This window comes from Pongo pygmaeus, chromosome 10, assembly GCF_028885625.2.
Source record: "Pongo pygmaeus isolate AG05252 chromosome 10, NHGRI_mPonPyg2-v2.0_pri, whole genome shotgun sequence".
In the NCBI taxonomy this organism is placed as follows: domain Eukaryota; kingdom Metazoa; phylum Chordata; class Mammalia; order Primates; family Hominidae; genus Pongo; species Pongo pygmaeus.
This window is the reverse complement of record NC_072383.2, coordinates 130,611,197-130,635,985: the sequence shown is the minus strand read 5'-3', so window position 1 is coordinate 130,635,985 and position 24,789 is coordinate 130,611,197. Positions and strand designations below refer to the sequence as shown.

The following is a 24,789-nucleotide window of genomic DNA, read 5'->3' as shown; positions in this document are numbered from 1 at the left end:
GAGCTCCTAAACCGTTGTTCTCTAGCTCCATGTTACACACCAACCACCATGACACAGAAACTCCAGATTTTCAAAATAAAATAAGTGGGTTCAATGTACTCCACACTATCGTCAACACAGAAATATCTGAGCAACATTTCTGAGAAAAGGCCGGGGACAGGGATGAGACCCTTGGATGTCAATGAGAGGCTGACAGCAGGGCAGGCACCATCTCTGAGACTCCTGCAGCGGCAGGTCCTGTCTTCACTGTCTCTGCAGTTTCTGCATTGAGCACAGAGTATGTGCTGGACCAGCGAACTGACCTGATGGTCCAACATAGGCTTTCCTATCAAAATCAGGAATCCGAATATAAGCACGTGCTTCTGTAAGAGACAACGTCATCCCTGGAAGTGGGGAGCTGCTGCTTCCACCCACTCCCTGCTGGAGCCATCAGGCTACTATGTATGGATGCTTCCTCTCAGCCAGGGCGAAGCCAGCGCTCCAGGGGAGAGAGTGCAGCCCAGTGTGCGCTTGGCTCTGGGGAGGGCCGGGTGGAACCGACCCCACTACTGACTGGCTACTGTCAGGTCTCAAGCCTCCCACCTCAGCAGGAAGGACGGAAACCTCATGTCCTGCTCTGGACAGTCAGTCTCATCCCTAAAAAGCAGTCCAAATATGTTTTAAATTGGGGCCACAAAGGATGGGATCTGAATTCATAAAAACAAACAAAACAAAACAGTTTATAATTATTTCAACTAGTAGTACATATTATGCAGCTCCAACCTGATACCTGCATTCTTTATGTAACTGTGTAAAGTGCAATCACACTGGAACACAACAGAGATGAAGAAGCTGTTTTCAAAGCTGAGCGCCATTCCTTTAAAGAACACGCAGACTGTTAGTCTATATGACCTTCCTGAGCCTTCCATCATGTTAAATAAAAACGAAGTGTTAAAAAAAAATAGCAGTGCCGGCAAAATGGCAGACTACTCAGAGACTCATCCACTACAAATGCCAAAAATGTTGGCTAAAATATAATGAAAAATTTAGGCTGGGTGCCGTGGGTCACACCTATAATCCCAGCACTTTGGGAGGCTGAGGCGGGAGGATGCTTCAGGCCTGGGCAATGTCATCAGACCCCATCTCCAAAAAATAAAATAAAATAAACTAGCTGGGCATGGTACACATCTATAGTCCCAGCTACTTGGGAGGCTGTGGCAGGAGGATGGCTTGAGCCCAAGAGTTTGGGGCTGCAGTGAGGTGTGATGGCACCACTGCGCTCCAGCTTGGGTGATGGAGTGAGGCCCTGAGCTGAGCTCACAAAAAGAAAAAAAGGCTGTCTCTAGGTGTAAAAATGAAACAAATGCCCAAATCTGAAAACACCTCCAGGGACATCCTAGCCTAGGTCCACAACTTGCTTCAGAGGCTCCACGCTAAAAACCACCCAGGCTGACAATGCTCTGGGCACACCCTTGACCCAGACCCAGGAGATTCTCACGGAGGAGAGCTGTGAAGCCAAGACACGTACAGCCTCTGTGAGGCGGTCTGCTGCTAGCCACTGCTGTTGTCACCTCTTCCCCACACACACCTGTGATTCTCTCCAAGGTTTTAATCAAATTTGAAAATCATCCTGTCTCTCAAAAGGACTCCAAGAGAAATAAGTATGTGTTGCTCGATGAGATGAAAACACTTCTCTGTCGGCAGACAGTGGGCATGTGGGACGTGTCCTATGGCACTGCCATGCTTGGAGGCAGCCCGGGAACCACCACCACAGTGGTTCATGAATTCCGCTACACTGTTCCTGGGTTGCTTCTCCCAGATTCTCACTTCACAGGGTGTCAGGGATGTGAAGATCTGAGGGGGACGTCAGATCCGTCCTTCCCCAGATGCTGTGGCTCTGCTGGGAGGCAGGATGAGCACAAGGCATCTGGAGCAGCCCAGGGCCAGCCTCCCAAAGGGCTTCTGCGCTTGCCCAACCCACCCCTTGCCCTGGCTTCTGTTCCCCAGGTCTCTGTCCTTTGCACGGCCTCACAGGGTCTCTGCTTGCCAGGAAGCCCCTATTCAGCTTATCTCCAGTGCCACCTCTTTCGGGAAGCCTCTGCCTCCTTGGCAGACTCAGGAGGCCTTTGCTCTGGGCTCACGTGGGGACCCTGTAAACAACGCCCTATGGCGACTCCTGTGCCACTAGGACTGGTGTGCAGCTATGTCCCTAAGGACTCCATATCTCCAAACAGTGACCACAAAACCTTAGCAGCTCGCACAGCTCCTGGCATGAGCAGGCCCTCAGTAAGTGTTTAATGAGTGAGTTCATGCCAGCTGGTGGCACGGCCTGGACTGCTTCTAAAATGCCTCAGTGCTAAAATATCCTGCAGTGACCATGAAGCTGCTTGACACGTGCCCCACACAATGGTGGCACCACACAACTCACGGAACCCTTTAACTGGACTGAAGCCCTTTAAACTGACTACCAACTACAGGACACAGAGATTTTGTATACAGCCCCTTGTATGTTGTATATAGCAATTCTCATGAACACTAAATTTTAAGAATTTCTGGACTAGAACAGGGTGAGAACAGAAATAAAATCTACAAGCTGGGCTGTAGTCTACAAACTGAAGTCTGGGCTGGCAAAAGCCACATCAGCTTTACAATAACTGTGCCATTACTAGTCATGAACAGGGAAGGGCACAGTGCGCCAAGGGGCTCCTGCCGTCCTCAGGCTGCCACAACATGCAGGGATTCTCCTGGGCTTATAGTGAGGCTACTTCCCGGCAACCCCACCATACGCTGACAACACCGTGAAGCGGAAAATGCACAGAATCCACCTATAACCTACCGAACACCATGGCACAGCCTCGCTTGCCTTAAATGTGCTCAGGGCACCTACAGTAGCTGATGGCTGGATGAAATCATGTAACACGAAGCCTATTTTATAACAAAGTTTTTAGTATCTCAAGTATTTTACTGATGTTCTACTGAATGCAAATTGCATTTGCACCATCGTCGAGTTGAACCCTCAGTAAGCTGGGACCATATATATCTTGTTAGGTTTGTTGCTGTTCTCAGGATTTTATATTGAATTTCCCAAAGCGGACTAGGTTTTAAACTAAGTTAAATGCTGATGTCATGTTACTCTAATAAACACTATGAGCACTACGAACGCCTACTCCAAATAAATCCAAGAAAGAAATTCCAACAGGTACCTACACAGTCCCTAAAGGCAAGTGTAGTTGTATGACGAGAACCAAGCTGCTTAAAAGCAGGAAGCACATTTGTAAGTCCTTCTCCAATACTGCCTCCTCTGAAACGTGCAGAGCTACTTAACACAGGTCAGAGAAATCTGCCTAATTACCTCCCAAGGCCCTCTCTTCAACTGGCTTCTTGCAAAAATCAGAGCCAGTTCCCTCGTATCTCTGCATGATCTTAATCTCGTGTAAATTTAACACACAGAACAGAACTCCTGTGCTGAGAAGGTTCTTAGAGAGGAGGAGACTGGTGAGTAACCACCTTTCTGGAAGAGCTAAGTAATGGAGGATGAACAATGTGTATATTAAGAATGAAAACAGGCTGGCCAGGGTGGCTCACGCCTGTCATCCCAGCACTTTGGGAGGCCAAGGTGGGGGGATCACTCGAGGCCAGGAGTTCCAGATCAGCCTGGCCAACATGGTGAAACCCTGTCTCTACTAAAAAATACAAAAAAAATTAGCTACTTGGGAGGCTGTGGCAGGAGAATCACTTGAACCCGGGAGGTGGAGGCTGCAGCGAGCTGAGATCAGAGCCAGACTGTCTCAAAAAAAAAAAAAAAAAAAAAAAAAAAAGAATTAAAATAGTTAAGAGTTCTATGGAGATAAGTATAGATATTCTGAAAACACACACCTATTTAAATAAGAAATGTTAAAGAGATGGCCCCTGTGTTTTAGCCAGGCAAATGTCACCAGCTGAGCACATCTGAGAGACAGCAACAAGCCAGCCTTCCTGTCTCCCAGCTCTCCAGGCATCCAGAGCCAGATGGTGGCCTCGCTGCTCCCACAGCCCCAGGCTCTTCCTCCGCAGCGGCCATGCCTCTCGGTCTCCTTTCCTGAATCTAAATCCTGTTGACAGGGACTCTTCTAAGTTCAGTGGCTTTGAATTCTATTTATACTTGGTGGCTGCAGAATTCACATCTCCAGCCCTGAGCTGAACTTGAACTTGTGCATCAACCACCTACTCAACATTCCCACTGGGATGTCTCATACATATTTCAAGCCGAATGTGTCCAGAACAGAGCCCCTGATTTCTCCCCATGCCTCTCCTCTGTAGTCCCCCAACGCAGGAGGTGGCCACACCCCTCATCCATCCAGTTCATCTGGCAGACCCCATGGCTGACGCCTGACGATTCAGCTCTGAGTCCCGCCCTCCAGCTGCAGCACCTCCTGCCCTCCACATGCACAGCCTCTTGGCTGCTGCCTGCTCTGGGTTTTCCATCCTTGCCTCCACAGTTTCTGCCTGAATCCCTCCCACGGCGACCTCTCTCAACCAGGGTCAAGCTAAGTCCCTTGTCTGGGAAGCCCTCCTGCAAACCCACCTGCTTGCTTCTCCTACCTCATGTCCCATCGCTGTCCCATCCCCCATCCTGCACATGGTAATTGCTGGGCTCACCTGCACTTCCTCTGGTCTCTGGTCACAGGAGGCCTCCCTGTCCCCATGATGCCAGCACTGCTGGCCTCCCCAGAACCCTGGTCCCCTTGTCATGGCCACTTTCTCCATCGCTCTTAGTCATGTGTCCACTGTCAATGTCTGGCTTTGCCCTCCAGAATATAAGCTCCATGGCAGAAGGAGCTTTGTCCACTGTGTTCCTGGCATGGCAGAACATGATGCAAATCTCTCAACACCTGTACAAGTTACACAGGAGAGAATGGGAACGAGCATGGCATGAGCTTTTTTTTTTTTTTTTGAGACAAAGTCTCGCTCTGTCGCTCAGACTGGAGTGCAGTGGCACGATCTCAGCTCACTGCAAGCTCTGCCTCCCAGGTTGATGCCATTCTCCTGCTTCAGCCTCCCGAGTAGCTGGGACTACATGCACCCGCCACCGCACCCGCCACCACACCCGGCTGATTTTTTGTATTTTTAGTAGAGACGGGGTTTCGCCGTGTTAGCCAGGATGGTCTCGATCTCCTGACCTCATGATCCGCCTGCCTCAGCCTCCCAAAGTGTTGGGATTACAGGCGTGAGCCACCGCGCCTGGCCGGCATGAGCTTCTCCATGGCAGCAAAGGCTCCTGCAGATGGTGGCATCCAGCACCCACATTCTTAGGGAAAGTCATACCCACCCCGTAATTCTAGGTGCTTCCAAACTACCTGTCAAATGCGAAGGCAAAATTAAGGCATTTTGAGATATCCAAGAATTTCAAAAACTTTGTGTTCCTATGTACCCTTTCTTGGGAAACTACTGGAGGATGTGCTCCAGCAAAATACAGAAGCAAACATACAAGCAACAATAATAGGAACGAACACAGGAAAGAAAGAGAAGTCACACAAAAGCATTGGCTACAGGCTCAGAACACTGATGTTCCAGGCGGGGGCGGGGGAACAGGGAAACCCAGCTGTCAATTTCACCAAATGCACACTGCAAACAAACGACCCACATGCCAGAGAAGCTCGCTCCGCCTGGGTCTAGCAGCAGCAGCAAATGAGGCATCAAAAGTCAAGACTTGCTTAAAAGATGGCACCATTACATGAGTCTACACTGCAACAACGCTGTAGGTCCTCAGCTAGGAAGTCAGCACAGCTCCATCTGAGAACCACCTCTCAAGGGTGATCTTAACTTGCCTGCATTCCCTTCCATTCTTTCTCCACATGCACACTGACTTCTCAGAGATGCAAGGTGGGCTGCACTGTGAAGATAATGTGCACGTTCCCAATACTCACCTGAGATCTCCTCTCCAATTCAGGCTAATGGTTCACCAATATATGCAGTCATCTGTAATACTACGCATGTACATGTATTAGTGTGTCATACAGAACATGCAATATGTAGCAAATTTCCCGGACCATAACCGATGTTCGTTTATTTCCATTTAATTTTCAAGCTGGATTCTAGGAGGAAGCCGCTGAGAGCAGATTTACCCTAGCAGGGCTGGTAAGCCAGGAAGCAGCCTGCTCTGAAGCCCACAGCCTGACCCGCTGCCAAGAGTCGCCGTTCCCTGCAGGCTTATTCGGCTGCTGGATCAATGTCAGAATTAATTGTTTTCATGGCAATTTCATTATTTAATGTAAAATTCTACAATACTACTTTTTTTTTTTTGCCAAAAAAAAAAAAAAAAGCCTTACCAGAAGTTTCATTACCATCTGAAGATGCAGATCCCTGAAACAGGTATTTTTAGGTCCTTCAGACTGTGGCAGCCTGCCTGATTTGAGAATCTTACTCTGCCTACAGTTAGAGTGCTGCCTTATTCACAGTGAAGACCTGCACCCCAGGAGAGGTCCACATTCTATGTACGTAAATGTCAGGCGTTGACAACACAATTCAAGAATAATTGTTTTTATTACTGAATTCTGCATTCTCAAGAGTGAGGAAAGTGCCTAATACACCTAGGGGATGTTAGAAACCTTCAAGGTCCTCTAGAAGTGAATGAGAAAACAGGGCAGAGAAACTCTTTCTCCTTCTGCAAGTTTCTCTTTTCCACTCAATTATCTCCATTCTCAAGACTTCTGATTTCATCTCCTGAACTCAGATAATTTTCAAGAATTCCTAAAAGATCCCTTCTGGCAATTGTTTGTTTTAGGCAGGGTGGTTATCTACTAGCTCTCTATAACATAAATCTCATATTGCAAGAATAAAAATGGTAAAACAAACCAAAAACTCCTTAAGATGTAAGCCCACAGTTTTTAAGAAAATATGATCTTCCTTCCCATCCTCCCAAATACTTAAAAGCATTTATTATTTGGCTCATCACACATTGTGTCCAAGTATTTTCCAACTGAGATACAACTGGTATGGTTTGGCTGTGCCCCCACCCAAATCTCATCTTGATTAGTAACTAGCACAATTTCCATGTGTTGTGGGAGGAGCCTGGTGGGAGGTGACAGAATTATGGGAGTGGGTCTTTCCTGCACTGTTCTCATGTTAATGAATGAGTCCCACAAGATCTGATAGTTTCAAAAACAGGAGCTTCTCTGTACAGGCTCTCTTCGCCTGCCGCCATCCATGTAAGACATGACTTTGCTCCTGCTTGCCTTACGCCATGATTGTGAGGCCTCCCCAGCCATGTGGAACTGTTAAGTCCATTAAACCTCTTTTTCTCTCCAGTCTCAGGTATGTCTTTATCAGCAGTGTGACAATGGACTAACACAGTAATTTGGTACCAGAACTGGGGTACTGCTGAAAAGATAACCCCTAAATGTGGAAGTGACTTTGGAACTAGGTAACAGGCAGAGGTTAGAGCAGTTTGGAGGGCCCAGAAGAAGACAGGAAAATTAGGGAAAGTTTGGAACTTCCCAGAGATATATTGAATGGCTTTGCCCAAAATGCTGATAGTGACAGGAACAATAAGGTCCAGGCTGAGGTGGTCTTAGATGGAGATGAAGAACTTGTTGGGAACTGGGGCAAAGGTGACTTGTTATATTTTGGGAAAGACACTGGTGGCATTCTGCCCCTGCCCTAGAGATTTGTGGAACTTTAAACTTGAGAGAGATGATTTAGGGTATCTGGTGAAAGAAATTTCTAAGCAGCAAAGCATTCGAGAGGTGACTTGGGTGCTGTTAAAGGCATTCAGTTTTATAACGAAACACAGCATAAAGGTCTGGAAAATTTGCAGTCTGACAATAGAAAAGAAAATCCCATTTTCTGAGGAGAAATTCAGGCTGGCTGCAGAAATTTGCATAAGTAACCAGGAGCCGAATGTGAATCCCTGAGACAATGCAGAAAATGTCTCTAGGACATGTCAGAGGTCTTCATGGCAGCCCCTCCCATCACAGGCATGGAGGCCTAGGAGGAAAAAACAGTTTCGTGGTCTGGGCCCAGGGTCCCTGTGCTGTGTGCAGCCTAGGGACTTGGTACCCTGTGTCCCAGCTGCTCCAGCCATGACTAAAAGGGGCCAAGGTACAGCTCAGGCTGTGGCTTCAGAGGGTGGAAGCCCTAAGCCTTGGCAGCTTCCATGTGGTGTTGAGCCTGCGAGTGCCCAGAAGTCAAGAACTGAGGTTTGGGAACCTCCGTCTAGATTTCACAGGATGTATGGAAACGCCTGGATGCCCAGGCAGAAGTTTGCAGCAGGGACAGGGCCCTCATCGAGAACCTTTGCTAGGGCAGTGCAGAGGAGAAATGTGAGGTTGGAGCCCCCACAGAGTCCCTACTGGGGTACTGCCTAGTGCAGCTGTGAGAAGAGGGCCACCATCCTCCAGACCCCAGAATGGCAGATCCACCAACAGCCTGCACTATGTGCCTGGAAAAGCCACACTCAACACCAGCCTGTGAAAGCAGCTGGGAGGGAGGTTGTACCCTGCAGAGTCACAGGGGCAGAGCTGCCCAAGACCATGGGAACCCACCTCTTGCATCAGCGTGACCTGGATGCGAGACATGGAGTCAAAGGTCATTTTGGAACTTTACGATTTGACTGCCTTGCTAGATTTTGGACTTGTACAGGGCCTGCACAGCCCCTCTGTTTTGGCCAATTTCTCCCATATGGACGGTTGTATTTACCCAATGCCTGTACCCCCACTGTATTTAGAAAACAACTCACTTGCTTTTGATTTTATAGGCTGATAGGCAGAAGGGACTTGCCTTGTCTCAGATGAGATGTTGGACTGTGGACTTTGAGTTAATGCTGAAATGAGTTAAGACTTTGGGGGACTGCTGGGAAGGCATGACTGGTTTTGAAATGTGAGGATGTGAGACTTAGGAGGGGTGGGAGGGGATGACATGGTTTGGCTGTGTCCCCACACAAATCTCATCTTGAATTGTAACTCCCACTATTCCCACATGTTGTGGGAGGAACCCGGTGGGAGGTGACTGAATTATGGGGGCGGGTCTTTCCCGCATTATTCTCATAATAGTGAATGAGTCTTATGAGATCTGATAGTTTCAAAAACAAGAGTTTCTCTGCACAAACTCTTTGCCAGCTGCCATCCATAAGACATGACTTGCTCCTTCTTGCCTTCTGTCATGATTGTGAGGCCTCCCCAGCTGTGTGGAACTGTAAGTCCGTTAAACCTCTTCTCCTCACTCTCGGGTATGTCTTTATCAGCAGTGTGAAAACAGACTAATATAAACCGTAAGGCTATCCATAAACACAGAATGGTTTCCAACGATCTGTCAATGGGTTCTTATATGCCAAGACCTACAAGAAAATCACTTAACATGCAGTCCATCACAACCACACTGTATTTTTGTTGTAACCTCCAGACGACCTAGTATCTTAAAAAAAAAAAAGTCCCCCAACAAGAGAAGACTTGTTTTGACATCACCAAATTGGATAAGGGAAACCTGAATGACTTCTGTAGTGATGCAAGATTACTCATTTGTCAAACTGGCAAACTATCAAAATGAATCCGTTTTGGGCATTTAACCAGCTATTTGGAATTTTAGCCCACTGTGCTTAAAAGTCACCTCTTTCTGGCAAATAAAACTTTCCTCTAGAAAAAAAAAAGCCTGTCTCTAAACATAACTTATCATTTTCATCAGTGACCCTCAAAGTAAGAAGTTTTCAATTTTTAATGCTGTATTGAGGTTGTGAAGACTTCTTACATAAAAATAGGTTCCAGAGAGTTGTGGGTAAAGAGAGCAAGTGGCTGAAGTGAGACCTGGGCCCCACCATGGAGAGAAGCAGGTGGAAATGCCATTGACCTGCAGTGGGGATCTTGACAGTGAGGAGAATGGGGCTTGTGGACCTGGGGCCCTGCCTGACATATGCTGTGATACTCAAGAACATCTCTCCCTGTAGGTCCCTCACTGGGGGAAGGAAATCCACTCTAGGACATTTTTAGAATCTCACAAAAGACAGCAGAGGATAGGTCTTCCCAAGAAGGCTGTTTGAAGGGAAGAAAAAGGAGCTAAGAGAAGGTGAGAGAGCATCAAGGAGAATCCACCCACACCAAGAACACACAAGCTTGCACACCAGGGAAGGAGAAGTGCCAGACGGCATGAGACCCCGCACACGCCCCCAGGAAAAGCAGCAGAGGGAAGCAGCATGGCATGTGAATGGCAACTCAAGCTGGAGGAGCATGTGACTCGAGGAACCTTTGAGCTCTCTGAGCCACAGATGAATCTGAGAAGACAGGAATTCAACAAAGCACAAAAATAAGGTAACACAACCAAATGCAATAGAGGGGGAGGCTGTGAGGCAGGGTCCAGCAGGCACTCTCCCTGTTCTTGTACAGCCATCAGCAGAATGGTGTTTACTGGCTTTTTTTTTTTTTTTTTTTTGAGACAGAGTCTCGCTCTGTTGTCCAGGCTGGAGCACAGTGGCACAACCATTGCTCCCTGCAGCCTGGAACTCCTCAATGCCTTCCCCTCTGCCAACCCCCACACCTCACTCTCCCCAGCAGCTGGGACCACAGGTGGACGCCATTATGGTCACCTAATTCTCTTAATTTCTTTTTGTAGAGACAGTCTCACTATGTTGCCCAGCCTGGTCTTGACCTCCTGAGCTCAAGAGATCCACCCACCTTGGCCTCCCAAGGTGCTGGGACTATAGGTGTGGTTTTGGCTGGCCTGGTTTTTACATTTTGGCTGGCCTGGTTTTTACATTTTTAAATGGTTGAAAAAATACAAACAAACAAAATAATAATATTTGATGACATCAAAATTGTATGAAATTAAAAACTTAGGCTGGGCGCGGTGGCTTGTGCCTGTAATCCCAGCACTTTGAGGGGCTGAGGCAGGTGGATCACGAGGTCAGAAGTTCCCAGCCTGGCCAAGATGGTGAAACCCTATCTCTACTAAAAATACAAAAATTAGCCAAGTGTGGTGTCGGATGCCTGTAATCCCAGCTAATCGAGAGGTTGAGGCAGAGAACTGCTTGAACCCAGGAGGTGGAGGTTACAGTGAGCTGAGATCGTGCCATTGCACTCCAGCTTGGGCGACAGAGTGAGACTCCATCTCAAAAAAAAAAAAGGAAATGAAAATCCTTGTATCCATCAATCAAGCTTTAGTGAAGAGCTGCCACACTCACGGGTCTATGACCATCTGCAGCTGCCTCCACACCCCAGGGACAGAGCAGGGGCTGCATAGAGGCTGGGCAGCTGCAGGGCTGAAGACATGCACCTTTATATAGAAAGGCTGTGGAGCCCTGCTGTAAAGCTTAGAAAACCAGCCAAGGATCCAAACAATACCATGCAGAAACAATGGAATTTAAACTACAAGGAACAAATAGACATGGCTGAAAAAAGTCGCTGACAGGGAAGATGGACACAGTCCTGCTGAGTGCCAAAGAGAAACACAGGGAGCACAGGCTCGAAGAAGAAACGTAACCCGAACCAAGAGACTGTGTCCTTCAAGCAGAGGCACCAATGTGTGGGACAGGAAAGGTGCTCGAGGCGCAACAGAAAAGAACTTCCCGGAAATGAGAACTGAACCTTTGACTGAAAGGTATACAATATAGTCCATGAAAAATGGGAAATTAAGTTAATAAAAGTTAAGGGCAAAGCAAGACTTCCTCAGATGTTGGGTCAGAAAGAGCATCCACCTCCCAGGACAGGGTAGGGAAGACAGGGCTGGCCTCGCCCTTTCCACAGCAATGTTCAATTCCACTTCTGAATCCTAGGCAAGCGACTCGGTGCATTGTTCCCTGCAAACTGCTATTTATGTTAAAAGGCAGCTGAGAAAGATTTTCAAGCATGAAAAAACTCAGAGAGCAGCATAGGAGCAATGAATGCAAACCAATCAATGAACAAACCCAAATAGGTAGTCATGACCCATCCAGCTACCCCGGGCCACTCTGCGGTGGAAAAGACAGCGTCAGATTCTAGTTCCCAGAGATCTGAGAGGCCCACAGCATTACCCAAGAGTTTTTATACCCAGACAAGCTGTCCTGTTCACACAAAGGTCAAAGGCAGGCATTTTTCAACAGGCAGAATTCACGAACTACAGCCCTTGTAAAAACGTTACTTGTTTAGGAAATTCAAATGATCAAGAAAAGATGAATCGAATAAATAACTCAAAAACAGAAGCTGTAGGGAAAAAACAAATCCAGTCAACCATAAAACTAAAAGTAAGCAACTAGGGGCTGGGCGCAGTGGCTCACGCCTGTAATCCCAGCACTTTGGGAGGCCGAGGCAGGTGAATCATGAGGTCAGGAGATTCAGACCATCCTGGCTAGCACAGTGAAACCCTGTCTACTAAAAATACAAAAAATTAACTGGGTGTGTTGGCGGGCGCCTGTACTCCCAGCTGCTCGGGAGGCTGAGGCAGGAGAATGGCGTGAACCCAGGAGGCGGACCTTGCAGTGAGCCAAGACTGTGCCACTGCACTTCAGCCTGGGCAACAGAGCGAGATTCCATCTCGAAAAAAAAAAAAAAAAAAAGCGCAACTAGGGAATAAGAGAACACAAATACTATTTATACACTCTCATAATATAAAAATAATATTTCTATACTTTAAAGGAACCAAAGTCAAAGTCATATATATAGTATATTGACTGTCCTACTCACTCTTAAATAAATATATTTCTATATCAGCATATTCAAATCAATCTTACATTTCAAATGGTTACAAAACTAAGAAGCACTCATATCCCAGTGGTGGCATTGCATATTGACACAATGTTTCAGAAGGCAACTGCTCAGTCACTGGTAATACTTTAAACAAATGCATATACTCTTTGACCTAGCTGTTTATTTTCTAAGATTTTTATCTTGCATATGGAATTATACCGTATTAGTGCTTAAAAGTAATAAATAATTGGCATGGCACAGTAGCTCATGCCTGTAATCCCAGCACTTTGGGAGGCCAAGGTGGGTGGATCACTTGAGCCCAGGAGTTTAAGATCAGCCTGGGCAACATAGCAAGACCCTCTAAAAATTTATCTAAAAAAATCAGCCAGGTGTGGCGGCACATGCCTGTGGTCCCAGCTGGTGAGGAGGCTGAGGTGGGAGGATAGCTTGAGCCTGGGAGGTTGAGGTTGCAGTGAGCCAAGATCACGCTACTGCACTCCAGCCTAGGTGACAGAGCGAGACCTTGTCTCCAAAAAAAAAAAAAAAAAAAAAAAAAAAATGTTCATTACAGCACTAGAAAAGTAGAAATAATTGGAAATCATAAATAATCAAATTATCAATTAATGGAGGGCTGTTTCATAATAAATCTATACAACAGGATACTAGGCAGTTGCTACAGCTAGGAGAGAGAGATACACATGCACTGTTAATACAAAGATGTTCGATATATATTAAATGCAACGAAAAAGTTGAAAAATTCTAACAAAAATCAGGAAAAATATATAGTTTTAAAAAATATCTACAATGACAATCTCTCAATGTTCTCCTAACCATTTTTCAGAACTGAATTCTTTAGGCATAAAAGAAACTTTCATCCGAAGTTCGACAGTTACTTCATTTTTAGATTGTAGGCTCTTCTGTTTAAGTAAAATTAAGTTTATTTCCACTTTAACGTAAGTATTTCTAGAGACACATCCAACATTTTAATTGATATTCGTGCATAAAGATGATCTTTGTGTTCCACAGATAACAAGCTTCTTTCTTTCCTTTTTATTTAGCACGATTACCTCAGTATTTTCCACTTTGCTAATGATGTTCAGTAATGGCTATTTCTGGATGGTGGAATCTTGGGTAATATTTTTGCTTTCTTCCTTCTTCTCTTGACATACAATAAAACCATTTTTAAAAACGGGTTTGGAAAGTAAGTAAAGAACTTCAAAGTCATGATTTGCAGGAAAAATATACCATAAACAGCAAAGGCACATTTAAAAAACTGGGATAGAAGCAAGAAAATATCTATAGTAGCCACGCGAAATGGTTTAATTTCACTTCAGATATTTATAGAATAAATATTAAGAAAAACTGAGTTGGCATTTTGTTAAAAAAAACCATAGGCTATCACAGTGGGCAGCATTTCACTATTACTGCCTCCTGCATAATTACTTTTATTTATTTATACTCTTCTGTAAGGATTTATAGCTAAATAGCAGAAGACAAGTAATGAAAAATAAAGAGCATGAAAAGTAGTTCACTGTCAGGCTAATTAATAAATGAAATAAATTGTTAGTTTTACACATCTATATTTAATGAGCTTCTAGAAAAATTATTTTATATACATATATATATATATGAAATTCTGCTGGACTTTAAGGAAAAAAATAGATGCTTTTCTTCCCAGGCTGCCAAAATGTAGGAAAATCTCTATCAATAGGAAGTAAATAAGAAAGAATGACTGAGTATATCCTAAGGTGATTATTAAATACCAGGCCACATGAAAGCCAGAAAAGCTTAGTGACCCAACAGCCTCCCACGAGACACAGCAAGTCTGGGCACGCAAGTCTTTATGGGGGAAAAAGATGTTACGGGGGCCACTTCGGCCTAAACAAAATACACTAAGCTGATGAAACACCTCAAAATTATAAAAGCACGTATTATTAAAATACAGAACTATAAGGAATTAATTCAGCATAGCAGTTTAGTCTCAAAATAAGCACCACGTCAATCTGCATGTTTTGAGAAGGTGACAAGTCACGCTGAAAAAATGCAAGCAGCACAAACGGGCAGGTGAGTCAGCCACTCCTGTCTGCGACCTTGTCCTTCCAGTTACCCTCTCTGGTCCTTCTTACCTGCCCTTTTAGGTGCTGATACAGAAGCATGTACAGACACTTCCCTCCCCTTCCGACATGAACAGACTGCCTCGTCCTGCCCTCCCCTTGAGTCACCTCGCCTCCACCCTCAGGAAGAGCCATTCCGGAGGGTGGCCCTGCAGCACTCGGGCCCTGACTCACCCCCAGAGCTCTGCAGCCCACCGTGAGAGCACACCAGAGGGACTCCATTAGTCCTCCACCGAGGATGTGGGTCGTCTCAGTCTTTTGCTCCTACTAAAATCGTACTATTATGAATATCTATGTGGCTATGTTCACCCATTATTAGTAAATGAGAGCAGACATCCTGGGTTGGAGGCATGTGTGTTTTAGACTGATAGACTGCCTGCTGGCCCTCCACATGTACATTGCTGGCACAAATCTACACCCTCACCGATAATAAACATCTGACACCTTTTCTTTCTCTGCTTAAGTGACAGCTGAAAAATGGCACTCCATTGTAGGTTTCCTCTGCATTTCTTTTATTTAATCTCTATTATTAAGGTACCCGAACTCGCATATACAAAATAACATTCCAACGGCCTAGAAATCTCCGTCTTCTCCTAAGTCTTAGACCTTCACAGTGTTCTGTGTGCCTATGAGTGCGCTCCTTTCTACTGTAATACAAAGCCTCACATCCTAACACATTCGCTGGAGCTGAGCTGAACCAAAGCGCTGGAGGGGTGTTTACTACGGATTTCGGGTTCTACGGTCGGCGGACACGATGCCTGTGAGCAGGCAGTGAGGGTGAGCCTTTAAAAACCGTATGGGCATTTTTACCTCTGAATTATTCACACTGCAGATCTTTTTTCTACTAGACTATCAGAATTTTTTCCTATTTGATTGTAAAAGCTGTTTACACATACAGGCTTTTTTTTTTTTCTCATTTTTTTTTTTAAAATTAATCGAATATAACTGCCGGCTGAAAATAGATGATTCTTCATTCTGCTGAAGCATCCTTACTTTCCTAAGAATTTCCACAACTGGCATTTACATCTGGAAGTGATTCTGATGCTGGGTGAAAGTGAGGCTCTAATGTGATGTTTTCCAAATAGCTCTTTGTGTCTTAAAACACCCCTTCCTGTTAGCTTGGCATTTCCTTTTCTCTGTCCTTATTTTTATTTGGATCTGTTTCTGGGGACTCATTCATCCCTTCCCACTGCAGGGCCTGTGGATTTCTGTGCTGCAGCCGCCTTGTTTGAAACACTGCAGAAGCTCCCTGGCTGGACCGGTGGCTCCATCTTGCTGGGTTGGCCCGTGCCATGACAAACACCAGGGGAGAAGGGGCGTCTCTTCAGAAGCCTGGGCCTTTTTGCTTTTAACAGTAGAGTCTCTCTTATTTTTTCCAGTTAAACTTACAAAATTTATGCAAACATAAAATTTGAGTGAGAGATGAGAATTATCATTTCTGTGAAAATGAAGCTGAATACTTTGAGAAGATGGATAAAAAGTCAGCTGCTTTAAAAAGCCATAGAGCAACTCGAGGAGGGAGAAGTAACCATGAAATAAGCACAGCATCACATTACAGAAATCCAGACTGGATCTGCTCGCTGGGTGCAGCTCACGTGAGGACCACAGGACGCCAAGACCAAGGGAACACCAATAAACGGGCCGGGGCCCAGCATGTTCATGGTTTGGGTCCACACACAGCATGTGTAGACCTGTTTTAACTGCCTATTTTGCTTAAAGCGCTAACTATGAGGCTCGAGAGACCTTCGAAGGCAGCATCACACTCTACGATTGTGTTTTCCCTTTATCATTTGTTTCTCAAACTCTCCCTGGGGTTCACAGGAACAATGGGAAACCTCCAAAATGTTCCAGAATTAACTGATGTCCCATTCAGAATACGATAGAGTGCTTCTGCTACTTAAATTAATACCCTAATGGTACAAATGGGAAAACTGAGGCCTAGAGAAGCAAAGCAAAGGGCTGAGTCACCCAGCCACAACAAAGCCCAACTGCAAAGGTTGTTCGTCAGAAAGCGCGCGCATAAATCTTCAGGCGCGGGCGCGCAGGGAAGATGCACAGCCCCTGGCTACGAGAGCTCTCTTCGCTGGGGGAGGTTGTGGGGACTTGATCTTTGGGCTTTTCTGTCATTTCCAAGTTTCCCTTGTCCCCCAGACCCAAATACTTGTCAGTGCTTTCAGCCAGGAAAGCCTCCCGCCGGCTCTCTGGAGAGTCCGAGTGCCTGTGGCCACATTGCTCTGCTGCTGCCTCCCACTTTTGTGACTGTGTGGCAACAGCTTGCTGCTAAGGTTATGGTATGAGCGTCACCTTCACGGCCAGTCGCTTCCGGCCTGACCTGTCTCTCGGAGCAGGCCCCCCTTCACTGCCCCACCCCGCCCCCATGCGCCATGCCGGCTGAGAGGGTATCTGCGGCTGCAGCAGCAGCAGCTCCGTCATGTTCCAATGCCTGCTCCTCAGCATACACGTGCGTGCATACACGTGCAAGCGTACACATGCGCACGAAGGGAGAGCTCGTTCATCTCACATGTCAGTTGGATCCAAGGTACCTGTGCAGGTGATTTCTCCCAGGAAGCACCAGGTGCTTTTGGAACTTCTGCTCTTCACTTTTCTGAAGTTACTTGGTGAATGTTCCTGGGAGCCCCGTGGCCCCTTGGATCGAGGTGCAGGGAGCACGCTGGCCAGGAAGACAGTCCCAGCCTTTGCCTCATGGAGCTCTGGGTCCACAGGGCATTCAAACATGCACAAGCCCACACATGACTGTGTAACTCAAAACCGTAACAGGCTCTAAAACAGAAGTGTGGTAACACAACAATGGGGCCCCGGCTTACAAGCAGGGAGTGCGTGGGGTGGGGCGGCTGCCTTTCTGACCTCCTAGTCACTCTCTTTTTGATCATAAGTCCTCTTCTCATTTCCCCTGCACATTCATTTTAAAGTCCTCTTGGGTAAGATCATGGTTAGCCAAGACATTCATTCTTGTCTTCGTAAGAACCCAAAGTCTGTAACTTTGCTATTCTAAGTTGTGGGGAAAAACATGAATCCACTGTGTGGGCCCTGTCCTATGTACGAGCCACACCCAGCCCAACGTCAGCCTTCAAGTCCTCGAGGGCGGCAGAAGCCAGCGATGAACACGCTCTCTGTGCCAGGGGCCACCTGGCGTCCACCACAGCAGAGGCTCTGATGCTTCCCCAGCCTCCGCTGCAGGTGTCACTGTCACCTGAGCTGTTGGGTCTCAATGCCACAGGGTAGGCACTCACCTAGGACAGGAGCAAAGTTCCCGAATGATGGTGGCAAGCCACACACAGGGCGCTGACCTGCTCCCATGTGTCACCCTGCCCCAGGGTGGGCTCAGGGCTCCCATGTGTGTGTTTGGGGCCTTGTTTGCATCTAGGAGGTAAGTCATCTGCAGACCACGCCCTGGAGGATGAAGCTGCATGGGGAGTGGAGGGGCAGGTGCCAGGACCCAGGCCTGGGAGGGCTGCTGTGCTGCGGCAGGAAGACAAGCCTGAACACACACTCTGCACATCTCGGGGCCCACCCCTGCCTGTCCACCTCACCAAGCCTGTGACCCCAGGGTGGAGTCCTCTGTGCCTGTCCTGAGGGGACTGTATGGACTGCTGTTTCCTTCCGGGCTGTCACAGATGCTGTGACAGGCCTCCTCCTCTCTCCAGGAATACGGCTGCAGTCGGTGAGCCCCCAAGAAACACAGTGAAGAAATCCCCCGAGAACATGGAGCTGCGCCCACCTCCAGCCTTGGCTCCACTGCTCAGAGACAAGGAGGAAGCCCTGCTCCTGTGGCCCTCTGAGCGCTGGGGCAGTGCAGGCAGCGTCGCTGCCTGGCTCTCAGGATGCATGCTGTGCTTTATGATCGTGAAATTTCCTCCTACAAATGACAAACTGCCGCTCCCTGCAAAGCTGGACTGCAAATCCTAAGACCCTCAATGTGAAAGGCGCCTTATAGACTTGCCAATCCACCCCTGGCTCCACAGGTCAGGAATGGGAGGAGGAGGAGATGGCAGAGACACACATAGGAAAGTTCTCACAGGGGAGGGTGAGGAGCTCCTGACGATACGCACCTTCCCAGTAAGTCCCAGGGAGACCGTGCCATCCCCCGCCCGCTCTCATAGAGCTGATGTTTCAAGTCCACGGCCAAAATGTCCTTTGTCTTGTCTCTGGTGTCCATGGTTGCCAGTGGTCTGAAACGTGGGTCACAGGGCTCTGCTTTCATTGTGGGGCATGATTCTCTGCATGCTTTAAATCACGCTTCCTCCCTCACATGCAAGTCCTCTGTCCTCGGGAAAAGTAACTGGGTGCTGTGGAAGCTGACGTGCTCGACGGACACCAGCCTCGCCCTTTTCCAGACCCCACGGAGCCCCAGGTTTGCCCCAACTGAGAGTCTCCCAAAATGTTATCAGTAATGTTAGTAATTTTCCAGACAGCTTTCTCTCCAGTATCCTACTAGAGTATTTCCCAAGTGCAAAGCCCACAATTTAAGCCCTCTTCTGAAAATTACTTCAATGCCTCTGATGGTTGTGCCTTCTCTATAGAAAGCTGGCTGTTTAAGAAACAAAGCCATGCATGCCCAGAGCATGGAAAATCACACATTAGAGATACAGGAATAACAGGCTGTATATGAAACCCCATGGGACAACACTTCTGTGAACACACTGGGTACCTCAGGCGGAGACAAGGAGCAAGCTGAGAGCAGCCAAGGGCAGCAGAATCCGCAGACCTGCTTCTCAAGCTCTCCTGAGCAGGGCTGGGTGTGCCCAAGACAGAAAGGGGCCCCTCAAACCTTCCTCTGTGCTGGCTGAAGCAGGAATTTCAAAATAGCCCACCAACCTCATATACTACATTCACAAAGGCTCATCAGACACAGCCCATGAGTTAAAGGTCTTTTCTTGAAGCAACTCAGCAACGTCCTCACAACAGTCTGAGAAGGAACTCTGGGAGATCTGTAGAGGCTTGGGCTTACCACAAACTCAGGCCAAGCCACGGGCTGCTCTTGTCCTCACTGTCCAGCATTTCAAACATTATAGTTATTCTACGAACTTTGTATTTTACTTTGTTTCTTAAGTATAATAGCAACATGGCTGGGTGCAGTGGCTCAGCCTGGAATCCCAGCACTTTGGGAAGCTGAAGTGGGTGGATCACCTGAGGTCAGGAGTTTGAGACCAGCCTGGCCAACATGGTGAAACCCCGTCTCTACTAAAAATACAAAAATTAGCCAGGTGTGGTGACGAGCGCCTGTGATCTCAGCTACTTGGGAGGCTGAGGCAGAAGACTCGCTTGAACCCAGGAGGTGGAGGTTGTAGTGAGCCGAGATTGCACCACTGCACTCCAGCCTGGGTAACAGAGAGAGACTCCGTCTCCAAAAAAAAAAAAAAAAAGTAAAATAGCAATGCATACTCAAAAACATTATGAAAATGAAAAAAGTATGCAGAAAAAAAAATCAACCAAATGCCAATTTGAGAGGTAGCTCTGAGCCTCATAGTATTTTTTGCACAGCTCTCTCCAGTTTACTATTTTAAGCATAGTTGAGATCCCACTGCATTAATACTTTTGGAAACTAACTACATATAATGAACGTAAAAATATTATCTTGAACTTTAGCATGACGGAACTCAACCCAAAAACTATGACCAGTCTTCCTTCTATTTGAACTGTATTTGTAAATAAATGCTGTTATCAATGACTGATTACAAACCATAGTAATCAGTCATGAATACTGTAGTAGTCAGTCCATGAATTACATAGTAGTCAGTCCATGAATTACAGGCAGTTCCCTAATCATGACCAACCTGAGTAGAGCAATGACTATTGTCTCCACCTGCAACTGCCAACAACCTGCCACACAGGACCCCAAATTCCGCAACAACTTCACTGAAAACCCAGGAAGGTGAAGACGAGGTCATGAGGGACTTTCACCCATGAAACTTCAACAGCACACAGAAGCATGAGGCAGGCAGAACAAGATACTCAAAGGGTTGCAGAGGAAGATGGCAGGCAGGGAGGTGTGTGAGTCAGGTGCCCTGGAACCTCTGCAGATTCTGCAACGGCCGCACTGCCCGGGCTTGCGTAGTGCCGAAGGACCCGACTACTGCCACGCCACAGCCACTCATCCCATAAGGCTGAGCGCCTGAGTACAGGTTTATACTGATTTCTGCTAGGTTTTACAGTGATTTAGAGCCAAAGTTCTAGCTCTTGGCTCTTCTTGGAAACTGGATGAGGACACCTCCCCCACCTTCTGACCCTCCAGATCCAAGATGGGTGGGACTGTGGTGGTGGCCCTGAGCGCTGTGCTCAGTGAGGAGGCTCATAGGAGGGCTCTGACCCCTATGGCTGATGCAGGAGCATGTGTCTAAAACCCACAGACCCTAACAGCAGACACGCATGCTTTCACCAGCCTCCAGGCACCCTCACTCTCACGTGTGTATCCACTACTCTTGCTGTGCCGAGGAGAGACAATGAGTTTCAAAACAACGGCACCGTATTGAGGGGAGGAGACGGCACCCCCTACTAGAGCACTTGCAGTTGGGAGGAGGGCGGGGCTGCTGTCAGTGCCCAGGGTGCTGGTAGTGGGGGGCTGTCCCGGCTTATCAGTGGTCTCGGGAGTCACCAGCAGGTGGGAAGAAACCAAAGTGCGTGGGCTCCGGCCGCCCCTGCGGTGAACCCTTCGGAATGTGCCCAGCCTTCTGACCCGGACACCTCACAACGCCACCCCTGCATGCCTCAGTTCAGATCACATTCCCACCAGACCAGGGGATGCTGTGTGTCACAGAACGGCCACTACCAGCCGGCTCCACCATCCTGCCCGGTCCTGCGGGGTCTGCACATGGCTGTTCTTCCACCAGTGATTAGCACAGCAAATAATCGAGGTCAGCCCGCCCTGAATTTCTCGTCCTCTGCTTTGCAGCAGCTTCAGGGATCTGGTGGACGTGCATGGACAATGCATTTGGCTCATGCAAACTCAACAACAGGCTTGGAAAAGGAAAGGAGGAAGCAGAGGGATGGTCCCTCAGTGGGCAGGCATCCCGGGCAGAGCACAGCGTCCCAGGACGCCAGGGCGGGAGCTTCACAGGCTGCCAAGTGGGGCTCAGGACTTAAAGGTGTGCAGCCGTCTATCCAAAAATCCATGCAGTGAGGACTGGGCATTAAGAGTGATCTACAGAGCACCTCAGATAGCTGGCTGCCTACACTATTTAACATGCACCTCTGCAGCAGTAGAGCTGACCTTTGATTTGAACAGTCAATGAAATTTGATATGACTTGATTTAATCATGTAAAGACATTCTCAGCTTTCAAAGGTTTTTGGGGGGACACATGCAGAAAGTTCACTCTAGTAACTAATTTTTTAAAGTCTAAAAACGTTTAGTATGTGCCAGTGCTAAAAGGGAAGTGCAAAGAACACAGCTGTGATGTTTACAAAAGCTTGTCCCAAATAAAGAGGAGCTGATGTTTTAACAATTCATCTCCGGCTGAACTGAAGGAGACAAGCTTTACAAATGGAGTCAGGGTACCAGATCTGCCTGGGAAGCAGACTCAGCAGGTGGTTCCTCGGCTCTGCTAAAGCTTCCTCATTCCATATTTAACCTCTGAATAAAACAATTACAAAAAGACCTGATGCCGGAACCAAGGTCAAACACTTTCAAATGATCTCCTGCATGGACCTTCAAGACTTACCTTCAATTAATACCATAAAAGAACTGCAATCAGCGAGAAAAAGAAATGTAATTTCTCAGTGCATATAATATGTTACCTTATGCTGTAAGCCTTTTTTTTTTCTTCTTTTTGAGACAGGATACTGCTCTATCGCCCAGGCTGGAGTGTGGCAGTGCAATCCCAGCTCACTGCAGCCTTAACCTCCTGGGGCTAAGCCATCCTGTCACCTCAGCCTCCCAAGTAGCTCAGACCACAGGTACACCACCATGCCCAGCTAATTTTTTTTTTATTTTTTGCCGAGATGGGGTTTTAGTATGCTGTCCAGGCTGGTCTCAAACTCCTGTGCTTAAGTGATCCTCCCACCTCAGCCTCCCAAAGTGTTGGGATTATAGGCATTAGCCACCATGCCTGGCCTGCTGTGAACCTTTTTAAAGAAAGCAACTGTGTTAGACAATACTATGTGTCTCCCATTCTCCATGTTCTTAACAGCATTTGACTTTGTTTAGGGCAGCAACGTGTTTAAATGAGGCCCCACTGCCCAGCCTCTGCTGAGTGGGGAGACCACGTGACACCACGCTAGCCACTGAGAGGTAAGGGAAGCCACTAGGTATGGCTTGGGTGGAGATATTTAAAGAAGGGCAGAGCCAGGGCCAGGAGCAGTGGCTCATACCTGTAATCCTAGCACTTTTGAAGGCCAAGGCGGGAGGATTGCTTAACCCCAGGAGCTCGAGACCAGCCTGGGCATCATAGTGAGACCCCATCTCTATCAAAAAATCAAAATTAGCCCAGTGTTACAGTGCTTGTAGTCCCACCTACTAGGGAGACTGAGGCGGGGGGATCGTTTGAGTTTGGGAGGTAAGGCTGCAGTGAACCATGCTTGCATCCCTGCACTCCGGCCTGGGTGACAGAGTGAAACCTAGTCTCAAAAAAAAAGAAAGAAGGGCAGAGGCAGCCAGCTACATTTGCCGGTCCTCTTCCTTCCTGGAATGCAGAGCTAATGCTGGAGTAGGGCAGCCATCTTGCCAAAACTGGGCCAAGCAAACGGCAGCCTCATGGCACTCTCCCTTGGGACCATGCGTGGGCTCTGGGCCGCCTGCTTCCATACTTGTTACACTTGGAGGATAGAACACTTGGGGTTTAGAGCCCTGTAGCTGGCTCTGTCACAGGCAGCTGAACACAGGTCAGGACACACACAGTGAGTACTCACAGTCTGCCGTGTACTCCACCTGGGAGGGCTGCACAGGCGCACCGTCTGCGTTGTGTGGGGTGGGAGTGGAACTGTCAGCCTGTGCCTTACGAACAAGCGCTGCGAGGGGATGATCTGGGTCCACTACCTTCAAGGGCTGGAAACAGAGAAGACACAGCCTTAGCATTCAGGATTCTGAACCATGCAGAACTCTTCTGCTGCAAAAGCCTCGCCTCTAGGACACAGTGTACATGCCTTAGAAAAAACACACACATGCACGCACCCACGGAGGTCCTAACGGGTTGTGGCCAAATGCCCCAGCTGGCTGTCTCAGAGGAACTGAGTGAACACAGGGTTTCAATTTCCAAAATAACTACCAAGAAAAGGACAGATGAACAACTAAGACCAGTTTGACACCAATTAAAGTGTGAATGTCTAACCCCATGCAAAATTTGAAACTGCCTTTCCTTATAGGAGTTTCTGATTTTTAATCACCAACAGCTTTTCCAGTCCAATCAATCAGCAATCATTCCCACAAAAGGTCACCCACACTGCACAACTGCTGAAAACCAGATGCTTAAATCTAGTAGACTCCTGTTTTTTATGTCACAAATGGCAGAGTGGTGTGAATTAACCACAAGATACTGCTGAGTGGTTTCTTCACACAGATGAGGGGAGAATTAGAAGTGAAAATATTTATTTAAAAACAATCTGTGATGGTAACATAGGACTTGAAGATGCATATATTCTGATCACCTATAAAATCCAATCCTATGATGAAATCACAACTAAACAATTTTTTTTTCTTTTTGAGACGAGTCTCACTCCGTCTCCCAGGCTGGAGTACATTAGTGTGATCTTGGCTCACTGCAACCTCCACCTCCCGGGTTCAAGCAATTCTCGTGCCTCAGCCTCCCGAGTAGCTGCAATTACAGGTGTACCCACCATGCCTGGCTAATTTTTGTATTTTTAGTAGTGATGGGGTTTCGTCATGCTGGCCAGGCTGGTCTTGAACTCCTGATGTCAGGTGATCCACCCGCCTCAGCCTCCCAAAGTGCTAGGATTACATGTGTAAGCCACCACACCCGGACAACAAAACAATTTTCAAGTCTTAACCAACACTCTACTTGGAATTCTAAATATCTCAAAGGAGTAAAATTGTAATAAAATGATAAAATTAACCTGAGCAAATGCTCATGAATTTTATAAGCTAGTCAGGTAAGAAACC

At 47.3% G+C, this 24,789-nt stretch overlaps 1 protein-coding gene across 6 annotated transcripts in view; it reads right to left on the bottom strand.

Moving 5' to 3' along the window:
- SFSWAP (splicing factor SWAP) overlaps positions 1–24,789 on the bottom strand; it is a 91,131-nt gene that overhangs the window by 49,713 nt on the left and 16,629 nt on the right. For all 6 annotated transcript variants that reach the window (XM_054444800.2, XM_054444804.2, XM_054444801.2 and 3 more), the window contains one exon: positions 23,583–23,718. In XM_054444800.2, coding sequence (XP_054300775.1) covers positions 23,583–23,718 — 136 coding nt within the window. The remainder of the gene's footprint in view (positions 1–23,582; positions 23,719–24,789) is intronic.